General features: G+C 42.6%; 1 protein-coding gene across 3 annotated transcripts in view; it reads right to left on the bottom strand.

Annotated features, from left to right (window-relative positions):
- CWH43 (cell wall biogenesis 43 C-terminal homolog) overlaps positions 1 to 11,979 on the bottom strand; it is a 90,936-nt gene extending 78,957 nt beyond the window's left edge. For 2 of the 3 annotated variants that reach the window (XR_008502191.2, XM_054485814.2), the window contains exons 1-5: positions 11,770 to 11,979; positions 9,584 to 9,775; positions 6,693 to 6,813; positions 6,178 to 6,332; positions 3,421 to 3,622 (exon numbers count right to left, since the gene is read on the bottom strand). Coding sequence is in view for 2 of the 3 variants with exons in the window: in XM_054485814.2 (XP_054341789.1) it covers positions 3,421 to 3,622; positions 6,178 to 6,332; positions 6,693 to 6,813; positions 9,584 to 9,775; positions 11,770 to 11,812 (713 nt within the window). In the remaining variant the exon portion in view is untranslated. The remainder of the gene's footprint in view (positions 1 to 3,420; positions 3,623 to 6,177; positions 6,333 to 6,692; positions 6,814 to 9,583; positions 9,776 to 11,769) is intronic. The other variant, XM_054485815.2, reaches the window with a different exon arrangement.
- Between the last annotated feature and the right edge of the window lie 6,379 nt (positions 11,980 to 18,358).

The following is an 18,358-nucleotide window of genomic DNA, read 5'->3' as shown; positions in this document are numbered from 1 at the left end:
CTTATCATGTAAGCACAGTAACCAAGCTTTCTCAGACTATTAAAGTACAGTCCATGTTGGTCAGTAACATTTTAAATGATTCTGCCAAGAACAAAAAGCAAAGGTCATTGGAATGGTTTCTATTTAGTTTGCTTTTTTTTTCTTTCTTTCCTCTACCTCAATACTGCTCTTGCCTAGAGTCTCTGCCTTCCCAAGACCAGTGTCAGTTTGATAAATAACTGATAGCTGTGTGTCTTTTAAAACAACCACAAACTATTTTATTCTTTTGCTATTTTGGCAAAAAGTTGCAAGAGGAGGAAAAAAGAAATTTAACTAAACTTTAGAAGGAAAACCAGAAACAATAATAGCTAAAACATAGGGCTCATTTAAGTAGCTGTCACATAAATTAAGCTCAAAACCATAGCATGCACTACATACTAGGCACTATTTTAAGATTTTCCCCTGTAATTATTATTCATTTAATTCTCATGTGCCTGTAAGATAAATGCTAATATTATCCCCATTTTGCAGAGGAGAATACTGGGGGAAAGGACATGTAAGTAACCTGCTTGAGGTCATACACAGTAGCCCACATAGGACTAAGAATCTAAAATTGTCCTCAGGCTCTGGGATGAGGCTGTTAGCCACATTACTGCCTGCTCCTACCTGTGTAAGAATGACCCTGGGGCTACAGAAGACCAAATATGAGAAGAGGCCATGAAGGGCAGTGTGGATCTTTTTCTACTCCCAAATCAACAACAAATATTTTTGAGTGCCCACCATGTGCCAGGCTCCGTTCTAGGTGTCTGGGATGCATCAATGAACAACAATCCCTTTCTCCCATAGAGCTCACATTCCAGTGGGGGAGACATAAAATAAACACCATTAATAAATAATGCAGATAGGGCCAGGCACAGTGACTCATGACAGTAATACCAGCACTTTGGGAGTCAGAGGTGGGAGGATTGTTTGAGGTCAGGAGTTTGAGACCAGCCTGGAAAAAATAGTGAGACCTTGCCTCTACAAAAAAAAAAAAAAAAATGTTTTAAGTTAGCCAGGTGTAGTGTCAGGTGCCTGTAGTCCCAGCTATTCATGATGATGGCCTAATGCAACATTTCTCAAGCTGGTTCTGAGAAACACACCTATTCTGTCAGATATTAATAGACGTTCTAAAGAAGAATTCCATGGTCAAATAACTTTGGGAAACCTCCAAAAGTCTCTAATATGCTGATGTGCATTGTGAAGCACAAAGAAAGGGAGATTGAAATGCACTATTTCCTCAACCTATTTGATGTAGGAGCATTTTCTTTTTCTCAGAGTAACCATTAACATCTCAAGAAACCAGCATCTCACAGAACACACTTTGGGAAATGCTGGTCTCGTGAGTTGCATTTCCGTCTTCAATGTCTCATTCTAACATACAGGATTAGGAAATATCTGAAAAGCAAAAGCTCATTTTATATATGTGAGAAAGTTTCCCCCTGAAGTTTAGTTACATTCTTCTTGTGAGAAAAGCAAGGCCAGGGATGTAACATGATTGGCCCAGAGTTGAATGGTGAGTTTCTCCTGGCTACCAGGACTCACCATTTACCATTAAAGTTCTTCCGTTACTCTGCCACAAAACTTATGCTTGTTTTCACAGGTAACTTTGGAAACTAAGCTTTAACACATAGGAATAAACTTCTTCCTTCCTCTCTGGCCTTTTGTTCCTTTCTTTCTTCTCTGCCTTCCTCCCAGATATGGAAGAAGATACAGACTCTAAATGAAATAATATTTTCAAACGTCCTTGTTCAGGACCTGACACAGAGTAAGTAATCAATATTCATTCCTTTTCCCATTCCCTGCCCTCAAGGGACTTAGTGTCTAGACAGGAAGAAAAACATTTTTTAAAATCTGTAATACAGAATATAAAGTTTCTAACAGATACATATATGTGTGTGTGTGTGTGTACACATATATAACACATATATAAAAATTGATTGACTCAAAGTATTATAGTATGTGGCATAAAGGAGGATCCCCTGTGATAATAACAGAATAATTCACAGAGAAAATATTTGTGCTGGGTTTTGAAGGGAGTAGGGCTTGCCAGGACATCAAGGCAGAAAAGCAAGCCCAGGCAGAGGGGGGACAGGAACAGTCTGGCACTTCCAGAGAAGCGCAAGTGGGTTCGACTCAGGTGAAGCAGGAGGATAAGATCAGAAAGCATTTGGAAAGGTAAGTAGCGGGGCCAGATCCTGCCTCATATGGGAGAATTGGGGGCAGTATTTTCCCCGGGTATTGGGGGGGGAACTGCTGAGAGGTTATAAGTAAAGGAGTGGAAGAATCAGATTTCAGATTTGCATTTTACAGAGATCATTCTGGAACCATGTAGAGAAGATTCTGCTAAAGAGAGACAATTAGGAGACAACAGTAATAGCCTGAGTGAAAAAATGGTGAGGACTCCACTAAGGCAGATGAACTTAGGGATAGAGAGGAAGGGGTTAATCTAAGAGAAGTCATAGAACTGAGTTGGAGAAAATGAGGAAGATGGAGAATTCTGGGCGAGCTCTTGGTTTCAGGTTTGGATGATGAGGTGGACAGACAAAGTGGACCTGGGCATGGGGGAAGAAGAACATACGTGGAGGACTGGGAAATACTGAGTTCAGATTTGGACAAGCTGAGGTTGACAAGCCTGCGGGATATGCCCAGATCCCTGCTGGGGAAAGATCCAGTAGGCAGCTGCATGCCTTCAATTGTAAGAATTCATCACTACAAGAGAGAAAAGATATCGGAGGCAGATCTTTTAAGAATTCCTCCAATTTTTTTGCAAGAAGAGATGGAGCCAGTTACAAGAGAAAAGACGTGTCAGGAAGAGCAGAGAGAGGGTTAAAAAGGACCAAACACAAGGACCAACACTTGACTCCAGACTACTAACTCCCTGTGTGTCCCTGTCCCACAGCTGGAACAAGAAAGTACCAGAAGATGCAGGGATCTCCTGGGGCTGCCCTCCTTTGCTGAGAATAGAAATCTGTGCCTCAGGCAGCCAACCTAGTCTCCTCAGGGGAGTGTGGTCTTGTCCTACTAAACGCCCATAACCATAACCAGAGGGTCTGGAGGAAATGGCCAGGGAATGCTGCTCCTCTCCCATCACTGAGAATGCTCTTCTGTGCAGGCATTTCTCGGGATGCCTATGCTGGAGCTCTGGGAACCTCTTACTTAGCTGTGCACAACCATTGGGCCTCCCACATCTACTTTTCAGCAATCCTTCTGCACAGAGGAAAAGACCCTTCCAGTGCCCTTCTCTCCAGAGCACACAATAATTTCATGCCACATTCTGATATCTAGGGAGAGTGGGTGTGAAATATCTGGCTAGCACAGACCTAGCTGTCTGACAAAGGAGACATTGCTTCCTCCAGGCATAACTGCCAATTTTGTGATTGCTTCCAAACTCAAACTCACCCAAATGGGTTAGGATCTGGCCCTGGATGTGGATGCCCACTCACTGCCCATCTGGAAACAAGAGAGACTTCTCCAAAAACCCAGTGGGTGAGGAACACAAGGCTACCAAAAGTAGCCCCTGCCAGCAGCCAGTTGGGTCTAGAGGCCATCCCCGTGGCTACCTCACCAGTCTTCTTTTCTTCAGGTTTACTGCAGTCACCATCTAGAATTAAAAAAATACATATATGGAAAAAGTTTAGTTATATGGAAATTTGCGCTCTATATTTAGCAGACTTTTAGCAAGGAAGAAATGGTATTTGGCTTCAAGAAGCTTACTTCGGAAGAGGAGATGAGACATGCAACTACAATAAGAAGCTAAACGTGCTGACAGCTATTTAGTGGGAGAGATAATTCCATGCAGGCCAGATAAGGAATGGTTTAAGGGAGAAAAGTCATTTTGGAATTCAACAGGTGAAAATGCAGAAAATTATTTGCTTCATGTGAAGTTAACACATTGCAGAAAAAGTGTTTGTGTTTGGGAACAAATGTTGTACAAATTGAGCGGAACATTTCCAGTACACAAGCTGCTTCCTCCCAAAGAACAGGGCTCTCATCTAACCCTCTGTGGATGCAGAGTAATATTAGTGCATTGACTGGGCAGCCACTGTGCACCAACCTCTCTTCCAAGCCCTGTATATTAACTTTATATTAACCCATTTAATTTTCACAACTTTTATGAGGTAGGCTTTACTATTAATCCTATTTTACAAATTAGAAAACAGGGCCAGATGCAGTGGCTCGAGCCTGTAATCCCAGCACTTTGGGAGGCCAAGGCAGGTGGATCACCTGAGGTCAGGAGTTTGAGACCAGCCTGGCTAACATGGTGAAACCCTGTCTCTACTAAAAATAAAAAAAAATAAAAAAAAAGTTAGCCAGGTATGGTGGCAGATGCCTGTAATCCCAGCTACTCGGGAGGCTGGGTCAGGAGAATCGCTTGAACCTGGGAGGCAGGGGTTGCAGTGCGCCGAGATCGCGACACTGCACTCCAGCCCGGGCAACAAGAGTGAAACTCCATCTCAAAAACAAGAAAACAGACCCAGAGAGATCAGGTAGCCTTTCCAAGTTCACACAGCTAGTAAAGATAACCTAGGAACCTGGGATTGGAGCTTAGGCAGTGTAGCTCTTTGGTACTGTTTAACCAAGAGGTCCAATTCGTCACAGCAATGACTTCACACACAAAACTGTAACAACTGGAGAAGATACCAGCAGGAGGACTTCTTCGTAGAAACAGAGAAAGCCTATTGGGCAGATGCTTTGTGACCCCATCCAGCCCTCTACAGGACAGAAGGAAGGTCTTAGGGTCTGACTGTATGGCTGGCAGTCTAATTTCCCAAGAAAGCTTCTCTGACATTAACAGGATCAGAGTGAGGAGGGGCAGAGCCGACAGCTATGGGGATGGGATGGAATGGGAGAGGGTGGTGGTGACAGAAGGGAGGCCAGGGGTCTGGGGGCTCAGCAGAGAGTTTTGAGGAAAAAGAGCCATCTAAACTGAATTTGCAGAGTAAAATGCAGTGTATTACAGTGGGTGACTCCACCCCCACCCAGGACCCAACAAATCTTCAAAGGAAACTACAAAAAAATACTTGGTATGCTCAGATAGGCTGAGAAGGTGCAGGGTGAACAGTCAGTTTTACAAAGGAAGGCACAGAGCAGAAATGGAGGAAGGGACTGCCAGCCAGGGACTGCCAGCCAGGAACTGGGTCACATACATTTAAAACAGAGGCCAGATAGAAGAAAAGTCAGGAAATGTAAACAGTACCCTGAAGTTCAGATCTTTATCAGGCTGTACTGGCAAAATGGGCTGCCCAAGTCTCTGCCTCTAGATATGAATGTAAAACATATGTTAGGGGACCAGACCGAGTTCTAAGTCTTCTACTATTAACATCACACAGCCAATTTACTGACATAATTTCCCTCTATTCTCATTTCATGCCAAACTAGGGCCACAGGGGGAATTATAAAAGCACTTTGTGGTGAGCCAATACCCTCTAAACTTCCATTAATCTGTGAGATTTCACCTTGTAGTTACAGAAGAACAGTGACTCACTGAGAGTTACACAAAAAGCTAGGAGCAAGTTAACTAGAATCCACTAATACTTCTCCCTTCTTTTTAGAAGAGTCTCGGGTTGGTTTATAAAACAAACTCTAAGCTGGGCATGTTTCTGTCTCGGAGAAAGCTGGCCCCTGGGAGAGACAGGTGATTGGAAAGTCGGTATGCATATGCAAGGTTTCCTTTCTTTTCAAGTCTTAGATTTGGAGCTTCAGACCTCTGGGAAAAAAAAAAAACCCAGGGAGTTCCAGTGACAGCTATAGGTGACAGAAACTTTCCTTAGTGTTACAGATGTACTGGGGTCAGTGTGGATGTGGAGGATGGAGAATCCCATCCTAGAGAGCCCTGACCAGGGGAAAGGAGGAGGAAGACAGAGCTGAATGCCAGCTGGGATATGAGGCCTGGTTCTCGTCTCCCACTGCCACAGTGCTACAAACCAGTAATGGTATTTTATTTTCACCCTCTGTCTGTACAGGCAAGGAAAATGTGCCTCCTGCTTAGCAAATAGCCCACTGGCTGCACCAATTATTATTTCAGAGGAAGAAAAAGCTGAAATATAGATATAATGCAGAAAGACTACTTTTATAGATTTTCTTTCCAAGATGTGCAACATTCACATAGGAAAGGTAAGCTCTGCAAAAGAGAAAATTCCTAAGTTACTGTATTACCTGTGCCAATACGATCAAGTGTGGCTATGGCACTTAATGTCAGTATCACTTTGTTGGACATCTGATAACTCCAGATTGGGTTTAGTGAAGTATACCATATGCGTAGAACAACAAGAACAATCTGTCCTAAAATGAATCCCCAAATTCTGAGGTACCTGTAAGTGCAAAAATATTTTTAAACACTTTTTATGTGGACTCAATGTACTATGCCCATCATGAATTTCAGTTTCATAGAATAAGTAGCTGAAATAGTCTTATTGGTAATTTGCAATAATGAATGTGATTTAGCCTCTATATAGCAACTTCAGCAACTTGCTATAATTCTTTAATTTTCAAAACCTTATTGAGATTGATGGCAAGTATTCATGTCCTTGTTTTGGGAAAAGGAAAAAAAGGAGACTTTGACAAGGCCATATGGAAGGTAAAAACTATAACCTGGAACTCCTGGCCCCAGGTTTCCCTTTGGTAACTGGTTATACTTGTTTGTCTATAAGTACATGAAACATTAACCATACCTTTGCAAATGACTTCCTGACCACCAAGTCACAGCTTGCACTATCAGTGAGGAAGACACCCCAAGTGCAAGAACCATCAGTCGAAGTTTGGCATTTGGAGCCTGGAAGGAGGCTATGCTGCCTACAAACAAAATAGGGAGAGCTAAGCATTTCTGGCAAGCATGGATTGGAACTCCGTGATCTGCATTTGATGCATGTTATCTGATACCATCTTTATACTCAGGAAGACAGAGTTGATGTATAATTTTATATATGTATTTAAAATTTTTATTGAAATACAATTCACATATCATAAAAGTCACCACATTAAAATATACAATTCAATGGTTTTTAGTATACTATAAAGTTGTGCAACAATCACCACTATCTAATTCCAGAACAATTTCATCACCCCAAAAAGAAACCCCATCCCCATTAGCAGGTCACTTCTCATTCCCTTCTCTCCACATCCCCTAGCCTCCGGCAACCACTAATCTATTTTCTGTCTCTACAAATTTTTCCTATTCTGGGCACTTAATATTAAATTGTACAATATGTGGCCTTTTGTGACTGCCTTCTTTCCCTTAGCATAACGTTTTCAGGGAGCATCCAGGTTGTAACGTGTATCAGTGTTTCATTATTTCTCATAGCTATATAATATTCCATTGCATGTACATACCACATTTTGTTTATCCGTGTATCAGTTGATGGGTATTTAGGTTGTTTGCATTTTGTGGCTCTCATGAATAATGCTGCTATGAACATTTGTGTACAAGTTTATGTGTGAACAGATGTTTCCATTTTTCTTGGGTACATACCAAGGAATAGAGTTGTTAGATCGTATGATAACTGCTTCTATCACGCTTTGCCAAAGCAGCTGTGCCATTTTATATTTCTTATATTTCTACCAGTAATGTGTGAAGGTCCCAATTTCCCCACATCCTTGTCAACACTTATTATTGTCTGTCTTTTTTGATTATAGCCTTTTTGGTGGGTCAAAAATAATCTAAATTGATAGGAGTATGAACTGGTTTCATAGTTAATTACACAGTAATTAACCTAAAATATCTGAGGTGCCAGAAGTGAGATGGCATGTAACGCTCAGATCCTCTCTGTATTTATATAAGAATATCTCAGGACTCTAAAAACAAAGTTGTTTCATTTCCTTAAGAAGTATTTGAAGGGAGTTTTAAGACAAATTGTGGCTTACTTCAGCCTCTGTTAGCAACAACAAAGCTCAATGGTCACCTGGAACAGCATTTAGCAGAGATTGGCCACTTCCTCCTCAACTCTGAGTAATATTCCCTACCTATTCCATATTTCCAAATATAATTCTACTTCTGCTCAAGGGGATGGGTTTTCATGTAGGAAGAAAGTGAAAAGGGAAAAGGAAGCATCGAAATAAAATACAGTATCTACCCCAAACTTATTTTATATCACATCCCTTACCATCACCAGAAGTTACTGGGCCAAAAACAGACTTAAGTAATGGAAACTGTCCCAGTAACTACTCAGTCTGTGGATCTATATAGGTAAGGCCCACATAGGCAGCATCAAAGGTGACAAGAAAGTACCACCTATGAGATCACTCCCATAAAATCAACCTGAACTGTGATAAGGAAATGAATCTTGCAAGACTCGGAGCTACGGTGGTTCATGTAAGGATACTGTAAGCCAATGCCAGTTGAAATCAATTAATATATACTCAGTTAAGGGTAGGAAACTTCATTTGTTATTTTTGGAGCTGAAAATTTCAAGACCATTTGACATGTCTTTCAATTCCTATGGACACCAACTTTGTAAAGGGCACACTTTTCAGGAGTTTTTACCACTATCCTTCTGAACCTGAGTTGTTTTAAAAACAAGAGTTCTAGGCCATGAGCAGTGGCTCACACCTATAATCTCAGCACTGTGGGAGGCCAGGGAGAATGGCTTGAGCTCAGGAATTCAAGACCAGCCTGAGCAACATAGCAAGACTTCATCTTTACTGACACAAAACAAAACAAGAGCTCTATACCTTTGTGGGGATCCACAGAACTCACTGCTCTGTGTTGTGCGATGGCAATGTCCCAGTGAAATGTCACTATGCAACACATGACTGTGAGTATATCTGTAGGATATATTCCTAGAAGTGGAATTTCTGGTGAAATATGCATATTTGTCATTTTTGATAATACTGCTAAATTGTTCTCCATAGAGGTTGTGCCAATGGACACTCGCACCAGCAGTGTATGAGTGCCTGTTTCCCCACCCTGACTGCATAGTTCAGTCAGACTGTTATTTGCCAATCTACTTGTCAAACTATAGATAAACATATCTGTATGTGTATAATTTATGATCTATACATTTGATTCCATTTTTAAGAACTAATTGTATTTCCAGTGAACTGATCAGATCCTGTGCCCCCTTTTCTATTGAATTGTTGGTCTCTTTTTATTATTGGTTTGTAGGAACTCTATATATAAGATAAATTAGCCCTTTGGCTAAAAGAGTTGCAAATATTTTTCCTAGTTGCTTGTTTGACTGCTTACTGTGGGGTTTTTCATCATAATTTTCACATTTCTTGTGAATTATTATTTAACAAACTTTTTTAAATGGCTCCTGAGTGTTATGTCACAGTTGGAAAGGAAAACACAATATACTCAAGAGCTGCTCAATTCTTTAAGGTGTCTTTCCCCTACTCATTGCAGTGATTTTTAGGTCTTTCTAGTCTGGCAAAAACATTGGAAATGTAAAACACATTGACTCTCAGTCTAGTCTTCCAATTACTAAAGCTCTTCTAAGGTAGTGGTAAGGGAAAGAGAAATCTTTGACTTTTTAAATTCAAATATTTAGTATTCAAAGAACAGTCTACATAATCTCACTTGATTTTTAACTTAAAAAAAACTTAAAGAAACTCTTTTAAATCTTACCAATAGTGATTATCCTCAGCAGGGTTAGCATCCACTTCTTGTTAACCAATTTCCAGAAAGGAGTAATTGTTAGGAATATTGGAGAAAGAAATGCTATACTAAAACCTTCAAGCCCAGTGAGTTCTAGTGTTTGCAAAGGAAAGTAATAGATCATCGGTCCCAGGTCATGGTAGAGAGACCAAGAAACATATCCTAAAAAAAAAAAAAAAGTTAAAGAGAGAATGTGTAACTTCAGCATTGTTTCTAACAACAGTCCTGTCCCTCCACTCCAACCGCTTGGGCTGGTCATTCTTCTTCATGACTCTGGCCTGACCTGGGTTCCAGTTGTCTCCACTGACATGAAACAAAACAAGAGCTCTATACCTGTGTAGGGATCCGCAGAACTCACTGCACTGACTGTGTTGTGCTTAAGAGACTGATGGACAGAAAAGCAATGGCAATTTCCTAGTGAAATGTCACTATGTAACGCATGACACTGAGTATATCTGTAGGATATATACCCAGAAGTGAAATTTCTGGTGAAATGTACATATTCTCCCACTCCTCGCATCAGGTCCCAGTAGAGGGTGGCTTCCTGCTGCCGTGAGTCTCTCCACATCCCTTGCTTGTTCCTTTCCCTTGCCCATATGGCTGTAGACAGTCTGTTTATTAAGTCCTATTCATTTGGACCATCTGAGTTGAATTTAGCATCCCGTCAGGACCCTCACTGACAAAATTTTCTTACCTAAGTTGTCCCCTGTATAATGAAAAATATTGTGAGAGTCCAAAAGGGCAGCAAGCAGCAGGACTCCCTCCTCCAACCCCAGACTACACCCAAAAGCACTTGAGTGAGGCAACAGTCATTCCCTTGAGTAGACCATTTTCAGTCCAATCCTTATGAGGCAGTGCAGGGTAGTGGAATACCCAGATCTGAAGTAAGTTGTACCTCTGCCAACAACTGCTGTATAATCTTGAGCAATAATGATAATTAACGCTATGGGCACTTGCCATGCACTAGGGTCTGTGCTAAGTATTAACATGTACCATCTGTCTCATTCCTTACACAGCCCCGTATGCTATGAGGTGGGTACTATTTCCGCTCCCCTCTTGTAAATGCAAAAACTAAGCAAGAACAAAACAACAAACAAAACACTGAGACTCAGAAAGTTAAGTGAGTACCTAAGGTTACACAAGTAGCAAATGTCAGTTGCCCTAACTCTAAGCAGCCTGGCTCCAAAGGTAGCCGGTCTAACTACTAGGCGTGGGAACTTTCTACCAACTGACTTTCCAACCTCCCCTTCTTAATCAGCAAAATAGGACTTTCAACCCCTTCACAGTGTTGTTGGGAGGATTAAGTGAGATCAAGTGCACTGAGTACCTAGCACCTGAGGTACTTATTGAATGCTAGGCACTGTACATCTCCCAACTTATAGATACAGGCTGAGCCAGAAAATAATAGACTGAAGCACTCCCGAGAATTACCACCTCCCAGAAAACCAAGTTCTCAGCAAGGCGCCCCACCCAGACCAGAGGGATCTTTGTTTTGTAACGAACCGGGGATTCTAGCAATATCCCAAATGTTTGGGAACTTTGATTTTATTACTCACACAGCTCCGACAGAATTACACCAATAAAATTGTCCTCGGGATTTTGTAAAGGTGGTGAGAGAGCACATGAGAATCGAGTCTGATGCTTTTCGCCAAATGCCCAAGTGTGCAGCCGACACCAAGGCCACTTGTCCTGGGCCCAGCCCACGGCAGCAGCTGCCGCCCGGTGTTCACCTACAGCTCCTGGGGAAAACGGGTGCCCCTTTCCTTCTGAGTTTTAAAGTTCAGCACTGAACTGTATTAAGTTAAACTTAAAGGCCACTGGTGGGGGGCTCTGGGGACAGTACCGGCCGCGCGGGGTCGAGACCGACACGAGGGGAATTCGCGCTCCTTGGACACAATCCCAGGGCTGCTGGGAACTCGGGCGACGGCGTCTCCCGCGGGCGCCTCGCAGACTCAGCTTGAGGACTTCAATCTAGGTCTTTTCCTTTATTCCCTTCAGTAGGAAAAGTTCCCGGGGGACGATAAGCATCTCCACTCTGGGCACGGAGCGCCCTTTTCCTCCTATCTGAACTCAGCCAACCTGGCCTAGCGCCACGGCTCTGGACAGGGCCCGGGGAGCTGGCACCAGCGAACGCGCGGCAAGGGGCTTCGGCTTACCCAGCAGCGACTCCAAGAGGATTTCTCTCCACAGCGAGGGCATCGCCGCGGCGAGGGGCAGCGCTTTCCAGGAAAGCCGTGCGGGCCGGGCCCGCTGCCCTAGCCCTGCGCCCCCAGATTCCCGCCGCCGCGTCCTCCCGGGCCTGCGTCCGCGCCCCTCATCCCCGCGTCCCCTTGCCAAGTGAGCCCCAACCAGCTGGCCCACTTGCCGAACCGAGGCGGGGTGGGGCCGGTCCGCCCGCCCCTTCCCGACCACACCCAGCCTCGCCTGCCAGAGCCTGGCCAGGCCGGGCGCCACCTGTGCGCGTTGCGCCACCTCGGGCGCCTCTGGTCCCCGCCTTTGCCTCCTTGGCGCGAGCCCCAGCGGCACCCTTGGCTGGCGCAGGGGACATGCGTCTCGGCTCTGACTCTGCTGTCGGGCCAGAACCCGAAGCAACTCCGGGGATGCAGCGCTGCCAGAGCCCAGGAGGGAGCGAATAAGTGCAACTCCGGACCAGTGGTGCCCTTGTTTAGACTAGGCCCACGGGGTGCGCTGCGAGGAGAAGGCAGAGAGGAAGGACCGCTGGAGACCCAGATGGGGACCCTGGAGGAGCAGGTCCTGTGCACCGGCTCCAGCGCCCTGGAAGCCTTAGGGGACCACGGGGCGCGAACCCGACGGTGGCGATCTTCAGGCCAGGGCGATGCATCGGAAGCGTGCCGGCAGGGCAAGGGCCACTGCTGGGCCACTCTCAACTTTGATAGTGAAAATGCAATTTGTTAATTGCCTCCTCGCAAAGGGGCCCAAAATTCCAGCGATTGCAAGATATTCTCAGGGGAGAGAAAGTAACTGATGCGAGTGGAAACCCGGCCCTCCCCTAGTTTATGAATAATGATATTTGAGAGCGTTATCCCTAAAAAGAAAGTGGGAGACGTTCTGAGTAATGTGGAGAGTGAACTAGGCCAGCTGTTTCTCGTTCAAATGTATCACACTCCTGGATGTCTTGAACTTGTTTAAGAACCCCTGGAAGCAATTTATTTTAATGCACTTTAATTTCTTAAGAAGAGCTTATTATTTATCAGTTCCAGAAAGTTTGCTCTGAAATTAAACAATGATGGCATGCCCAAAAAGTATTAGAATCACATTAGCTGCAATCATTGCTATTAAGTCCATAGGAGTACTGAGCAAAGAGTTGTTTCTGTTTTATTGTGTTTGAGACGGAGTCCTGCTCTGTCGCCCAGGCTGGAGTGCGGTGGCATAATCTCGGCTCACTGCAACCTCCGCCTCCTGGGTTCAAGCGATTCTCCTGCCTCAGCCTCTCGCGCAGCTGGGACTACAGGCACGTCCCACCACACCCAGGTAATTTTTGTATTTTTACTAAAGACGGGGTTTCACCGTATTGGCCAGGCTGGTTTCAAACTCCTGACCTCATGATCCACCCTCCTCGGCCATCCAAAGTGCTGGGATTACCAGCGTGAGCCACCGCGCCTGACCAAGTAAACAGTTCTCAATCGATTAATTACTAGCTCTCTCAATCTCAAGGGTAGATACATAGATTAATGGAATAGAAGTGAGAGACTGGAGATAAAAACCCCCTTTTAGGGTCAAATGAGTTTCACAAACTTGCCAAGACAATTCCACAGGGAAGAGTCTTTTCAAAAAAATGATTCTATGACTACTATCTGTATGCAAAAGAATAAAGTTGGATCCATATTTCACACCATATACAAATATGAACTCGAAATGGATCAAAGACCTAAATGTAAGAGATAAAACTGCAAAACTCTTGGAAGAAAACATCAAAGTAAATCTTCATGATCTTGAATTAGGCAATGGATTCCTATTATATATAAAACGCCAAAGCACAAGCAACCAAAGAAATAATAGATAACTTGGACTTCATTAAAATTAAAAGCTTTTTGCTTCAAAAGACTCCATCAAGAAAGTAAAAAGACAATATACACAATGAAGTTCTGGGATACAAGTGCAGAACGTGCAGGTTTGTTACATAGGTATACACATGCCATGGTGGTTTGCTGCACCCATCAACCTGTCATCTACATGAGGTATTTCTCTTAATGCTATCCCTCCCCTGGCCCCCAACTCCCCCACGACAGGCCCGGGTGTGTGATGTTCCCCTCCTTGTGGCCGTGTGTTCTCATTGTTCAACTCCCACTTATGAGTGAGAACATGAGGTGTTTGGTTTTCTGTTCTTGAGTTAGTTTGCTGAGAATGATAGTTTCCAGCTTCATTCATGTCCCTGAAAACGACATGAACTCATTCTTTTTCATGGCTGCATAGTATTCTATGGTGTATATGTGCCACATTTTCTTTAACCAGTCTATCATTGATGGGCATTTGGGTTGTTCCAAGTCTTTGCTATTGTGAATAGTGCTGCAACAAACATACGTGTGCATGTGTCTTTATAGTAGAATGATTTATAATCCTTTGGGTATATACCCAGTAATGGGATTGCTGGGTCAAATGGTATTTCTGGTTCTAGATCCTTGTGAAACTGCCCCACTGTCTTCCACAATGGTTGAACTAATTTACACTCCCATCAACAGTGTAAAAGCATTCCTATTTCTCCACATCCTCTCCAGCATTTGTTGTTTCCTGACTTTTTAATGATCACCATTCTAACTGCTGTGAGATGGTATCTCATTGTGGTTTTGATTTGAATTGGGAGAGAATACTTTTAAATCACATCTGTTCCACCACATTTACTTTGATTTCTATTTGCAGTAGGGCATTATTGGCGTTCTCCCTTGATCTATTGAAAATGTCTCCCAGTGTTCAGAAGTCCCTGGATAATTTTGTTTAAAAAAATGTAATTTTAGAAATGTTAGAATTTATGGTGGCATTGATTGCTTTTTTAATGAGAAAACAAAGAGAAGAATCAGATCATCTCTTCTTACCCTTCTATTATATCTCTGACTTCTTGGGATCCTGCACATATCTGAAGGTCTCTTAGAAAACATTCTAGCTATTAGGTACCACTTTCCTCAGTATACAATTTTACACATTTGCCAGACATCTCAAGTCACACTGGAACATAGTCTCGAATGCATGATTCTTCTATTATCAGGTTGGAAAATTTGTAGCACATGGGAAGCCCCACAGTGCTGTCTCACCCAGCACATTGCAGATATACACAGCCACAGCTCTCTTCCCTGCTTCCCTCAGAGTTGACCTCAAAATCTTCTCAGAAATAATGACTGGATAAACAAAATATTGTATGCCCATTCGATGGATTATTATTCAGCCATAAAAAGGAGCAAAGTACTGATCTATGCTATAACATGTAGAATGTATGTTATATGTTATCTTGAATACATTATGCTAAGTGAAAGAAGCCAAACTCCAAAGGTTGCCTGTTGTATCACTCCATCTATGTGAAATGTCTCGAATAGGTAAACCCATAGAGGCAGAAAGAGCATTGGCAGTCACCAAGGGGTCAGAGGAAGGAGGAATGAAAAGTGACTGCTTAAGGGGTTTCTTTTGGGGAGTGATGAGATGTGCTGGAATTAGATTGTGGTGATAGATGCATTATTCTGGGAATATGCCAAAGCCATTCCATCGTACACTTTAAAAGGGTGGCCCGGACATGGTGGCTCACGCCTGTAATCCCAGCATTTGGGGAGGTCGAGGCAGGCGGATCATTTGAGGTCAGGAGTTCCAGACCAGCCTGACCAACATAGTAAAACCCCATCTCCACTAAAATACAAAAAAAAATTAGCCCGGCATGGTGGCTGGCACGTGTAATCTCAGCTACTCGGAAGGCTGAGGCAGAAGAATCGCTTGAACCCAGGAGGCGGAGGCTGCAGTCATCCGAGATCGTGCCACTGCACTCCAGCCTGATCGACAGAACGAGACTCCCTCTCAAAAATAAATAAATAAACAAAAATAAAAATAAAAGTGTGAATTTTATGGGATGTCAATTTTTAAAGGAAGAAACAATTGTTCATAGCAGCATTATTAATAATAGTCAAAAAATGGAAACAACCTGAATGTGCATCAACTGGTTGATGAATAAACAAAATGTGGAATATCCATGGAGTCGAATATGATTCAGCAATGAAAGGAATGAAGTACTGCTATATACGCTGACATGGATGAACCTTGAAAACATTGTGCTAGGTGAAAGAAACTACCTATTGTATGATTCTATTTGTATGAAATGTTCGAAACAGACAAATTGATAGTGATGGAGGGTAGATAAGTGGTTGCTTAGGGCTGTGCGGACATGTGGGATAGGAAAGGTGAATAATGAGTACAGAGTTTCTTTTAGAGGGAGATGAAAATATTCTAAAATTAGATCATGACAATGGTCGCACAATGGTTGCACAACTCTGTCAATACATGAAAAACTTTGTGTTGCACATGTTAAATGGTGTTTGAATTATATCTCAATATGGCTTTTTTTAAATGCAATTCATTCCAGTTAAATAGTATTCAAATGCTTTGGTTGGGATTTCAGTCATTTAGTGTCAAGTATTCCCTAACATGTGAAGGACTTCAGTGACTACAGACATCAGACACTGCATTTTCCTTCTTTGTTGCCCATATGTTTATTTTGCATGCATGTATAGAAAGCGTCTAGCTCAGTGCCGTGTGTGCCTAGCAGGTGCCTTGTAAAGTGTGTTCCTTTACAAAGCTGAGTGCTAGGAAAAACTTTACTTCTACTAAGGATACAATGTGCCTTCTCCACCCAGAGCTCAATTTTTGGTTTTAGTGTTGTTGGTTTTATTTATTGCCTCATTAACCATTTGATCACAGCTAACCATAAGGAAGTCTGGAAAATGCAGTCTAGCTGTGGTCCCAGAAAGAGAAAGAAATCAAGTTTTAGTGAGCAGCTATCTATCTCCGCTACAAAAACTGCTTTATATATAGGATTGTTTTGAAATTTATTTATTTATTTATTTATTTATTTATTTATTTTGAGATGGACTTTTGCTCTTGTTGCCCAGGCTGGAGTGCAGTGGCTCCCTCCGCCTCCTGGGTTCAAGTGATTCTCCTGCCTCAGCCTTCCGAGTAGCTGAGTAGCACCCGCCACCACACCCAGCTAATTTTTGTATTTTTACTAGAGATGAGGTTTCACCATGTTGGTCAGGCTGGTCTCAAACTCCTGACTTCAGGTGATCCACCTGCCTCAGCCTCCTGAAGTGCTGTGATTATAGGCGTGAGCCACCACACCAGACAAAGTTTTAAGGCACTCAGCACAGCACCTTTGGTATTCACAGTATTCAGGAAATAGTACTTGTATTATTACAAGTATGCCCCCACCCCTAATGTTTTGCCTTGTGACAAGTACATGGTAGGTCTTCAGAACACAACTGGTAATTATATCAACAGCATCTCCATCCTGCACTCACTTTAATTGCCTTTTCTAGCTTTCCACAACTCATTCTGGCTTTTTTCCAACTGCGGAGATAAGAATGGCACTGAGTATGCCAGGAAAAATTTTGTCAGAGGACCCCCCACTCTTCTACAAAGGAATCAAGATGTTTCTGCTGTGTTTGCAATCATTGTTCAGATTTGACAGTTTGTCCCTCAGTGGCACATTATGGGAAAGTTTGTCATGATTTCTAGCACTTTCCTATGTAATTTTTAAGTATAGTTTGAATTATTGTTCCTATAACAGGTTAAATATGAAGCTGCTTTTTAATTTCATTCCTAAATATCATAAGTCAAATAGGATACTCATAAAGTTGAATAGAATATTCATATAAACTTCTTGCTCTCCATTAAGTTTCACTGCTGTTTAACTACTAATGTTATATATTAGTAGGCTGGAGTGCAGTGGCATGATCTTGGCTCACTGAAACCTCCGCCTCCCAGGTTCAAGCAATTCTTGTGCCTCAGCCTCCCAAGTAGCTGGGATTACAGGCACATGCCACCATCCCCAGCTAATTTTTGTATTTTTAGTAGGGATGGGGTTTCACCATGTTGGCCAGGCTGATCTCGAACTCTTTACCTCAAGTGACCTGCCTGCCTTGGCCTCCTAAAGTGCTGGGATTACAGGCATGAGCCACCATGCCCAGTCTGATATTACATAATTATTACTCAGAACATGCAGGATATGAGTTATCATATGACTGATGAGATAATAGCATCATTCAGTTTGACTTGTCTTGTGAGTACATCCATTATACATAAGTTTACTGCTGCCATGTCAATTTTCATATTTACAGTCTGCCTGGTTTTAATTTAATTTTGAAGGCCACTGTCTTTTCATTGTTGTTGGAATCTCTTCTTGGACTTCAAGTTACCATTTGCATACTTATTTTTTTTTCTTTTTTTTTTGAGATGGAGTCTCGCTCTGTCACCAGGCTGGAGTGCAATGGCATGATCTCAGCTCACCATTTGCATATTTATTTTACATGGAAATGAATGAAGTCCATTATGACACTGCCCACACCTTTTTCTTTCTTCCCTATTTCTTGGAGTGTGAACACATCAAGTTTACTCAGAGCATGTTGAGACTACTTTTCTTTTCATCAGAAGACAAAACACAATGCAAAGAAATGATAAATATTTGAGGTGACAGGTATACTAATGACCTTGATTTGATCATTATGCATTGTATACATGTATGGAAATATCACTCTT

This window comes from Pongo pygmaeus, chromosome 3 (genome assembly GCF_028885625.2).
Source record: "Pongo pygmaeus isolate AG05252 chromosome 3, NHGRI_mPonPyg2-v2.0_pri, whole genome shotgun sequence".
NCBI lineage: Eukaryota > Metazoa > Chordata > Mammalia > Primates > Hominidae > Pongo > Pongo pygmaeus.
Note: the sequence above shows the minus strand (reverse complement) of the source record. Positions and strands in the feature narration are given on the sequence as shown.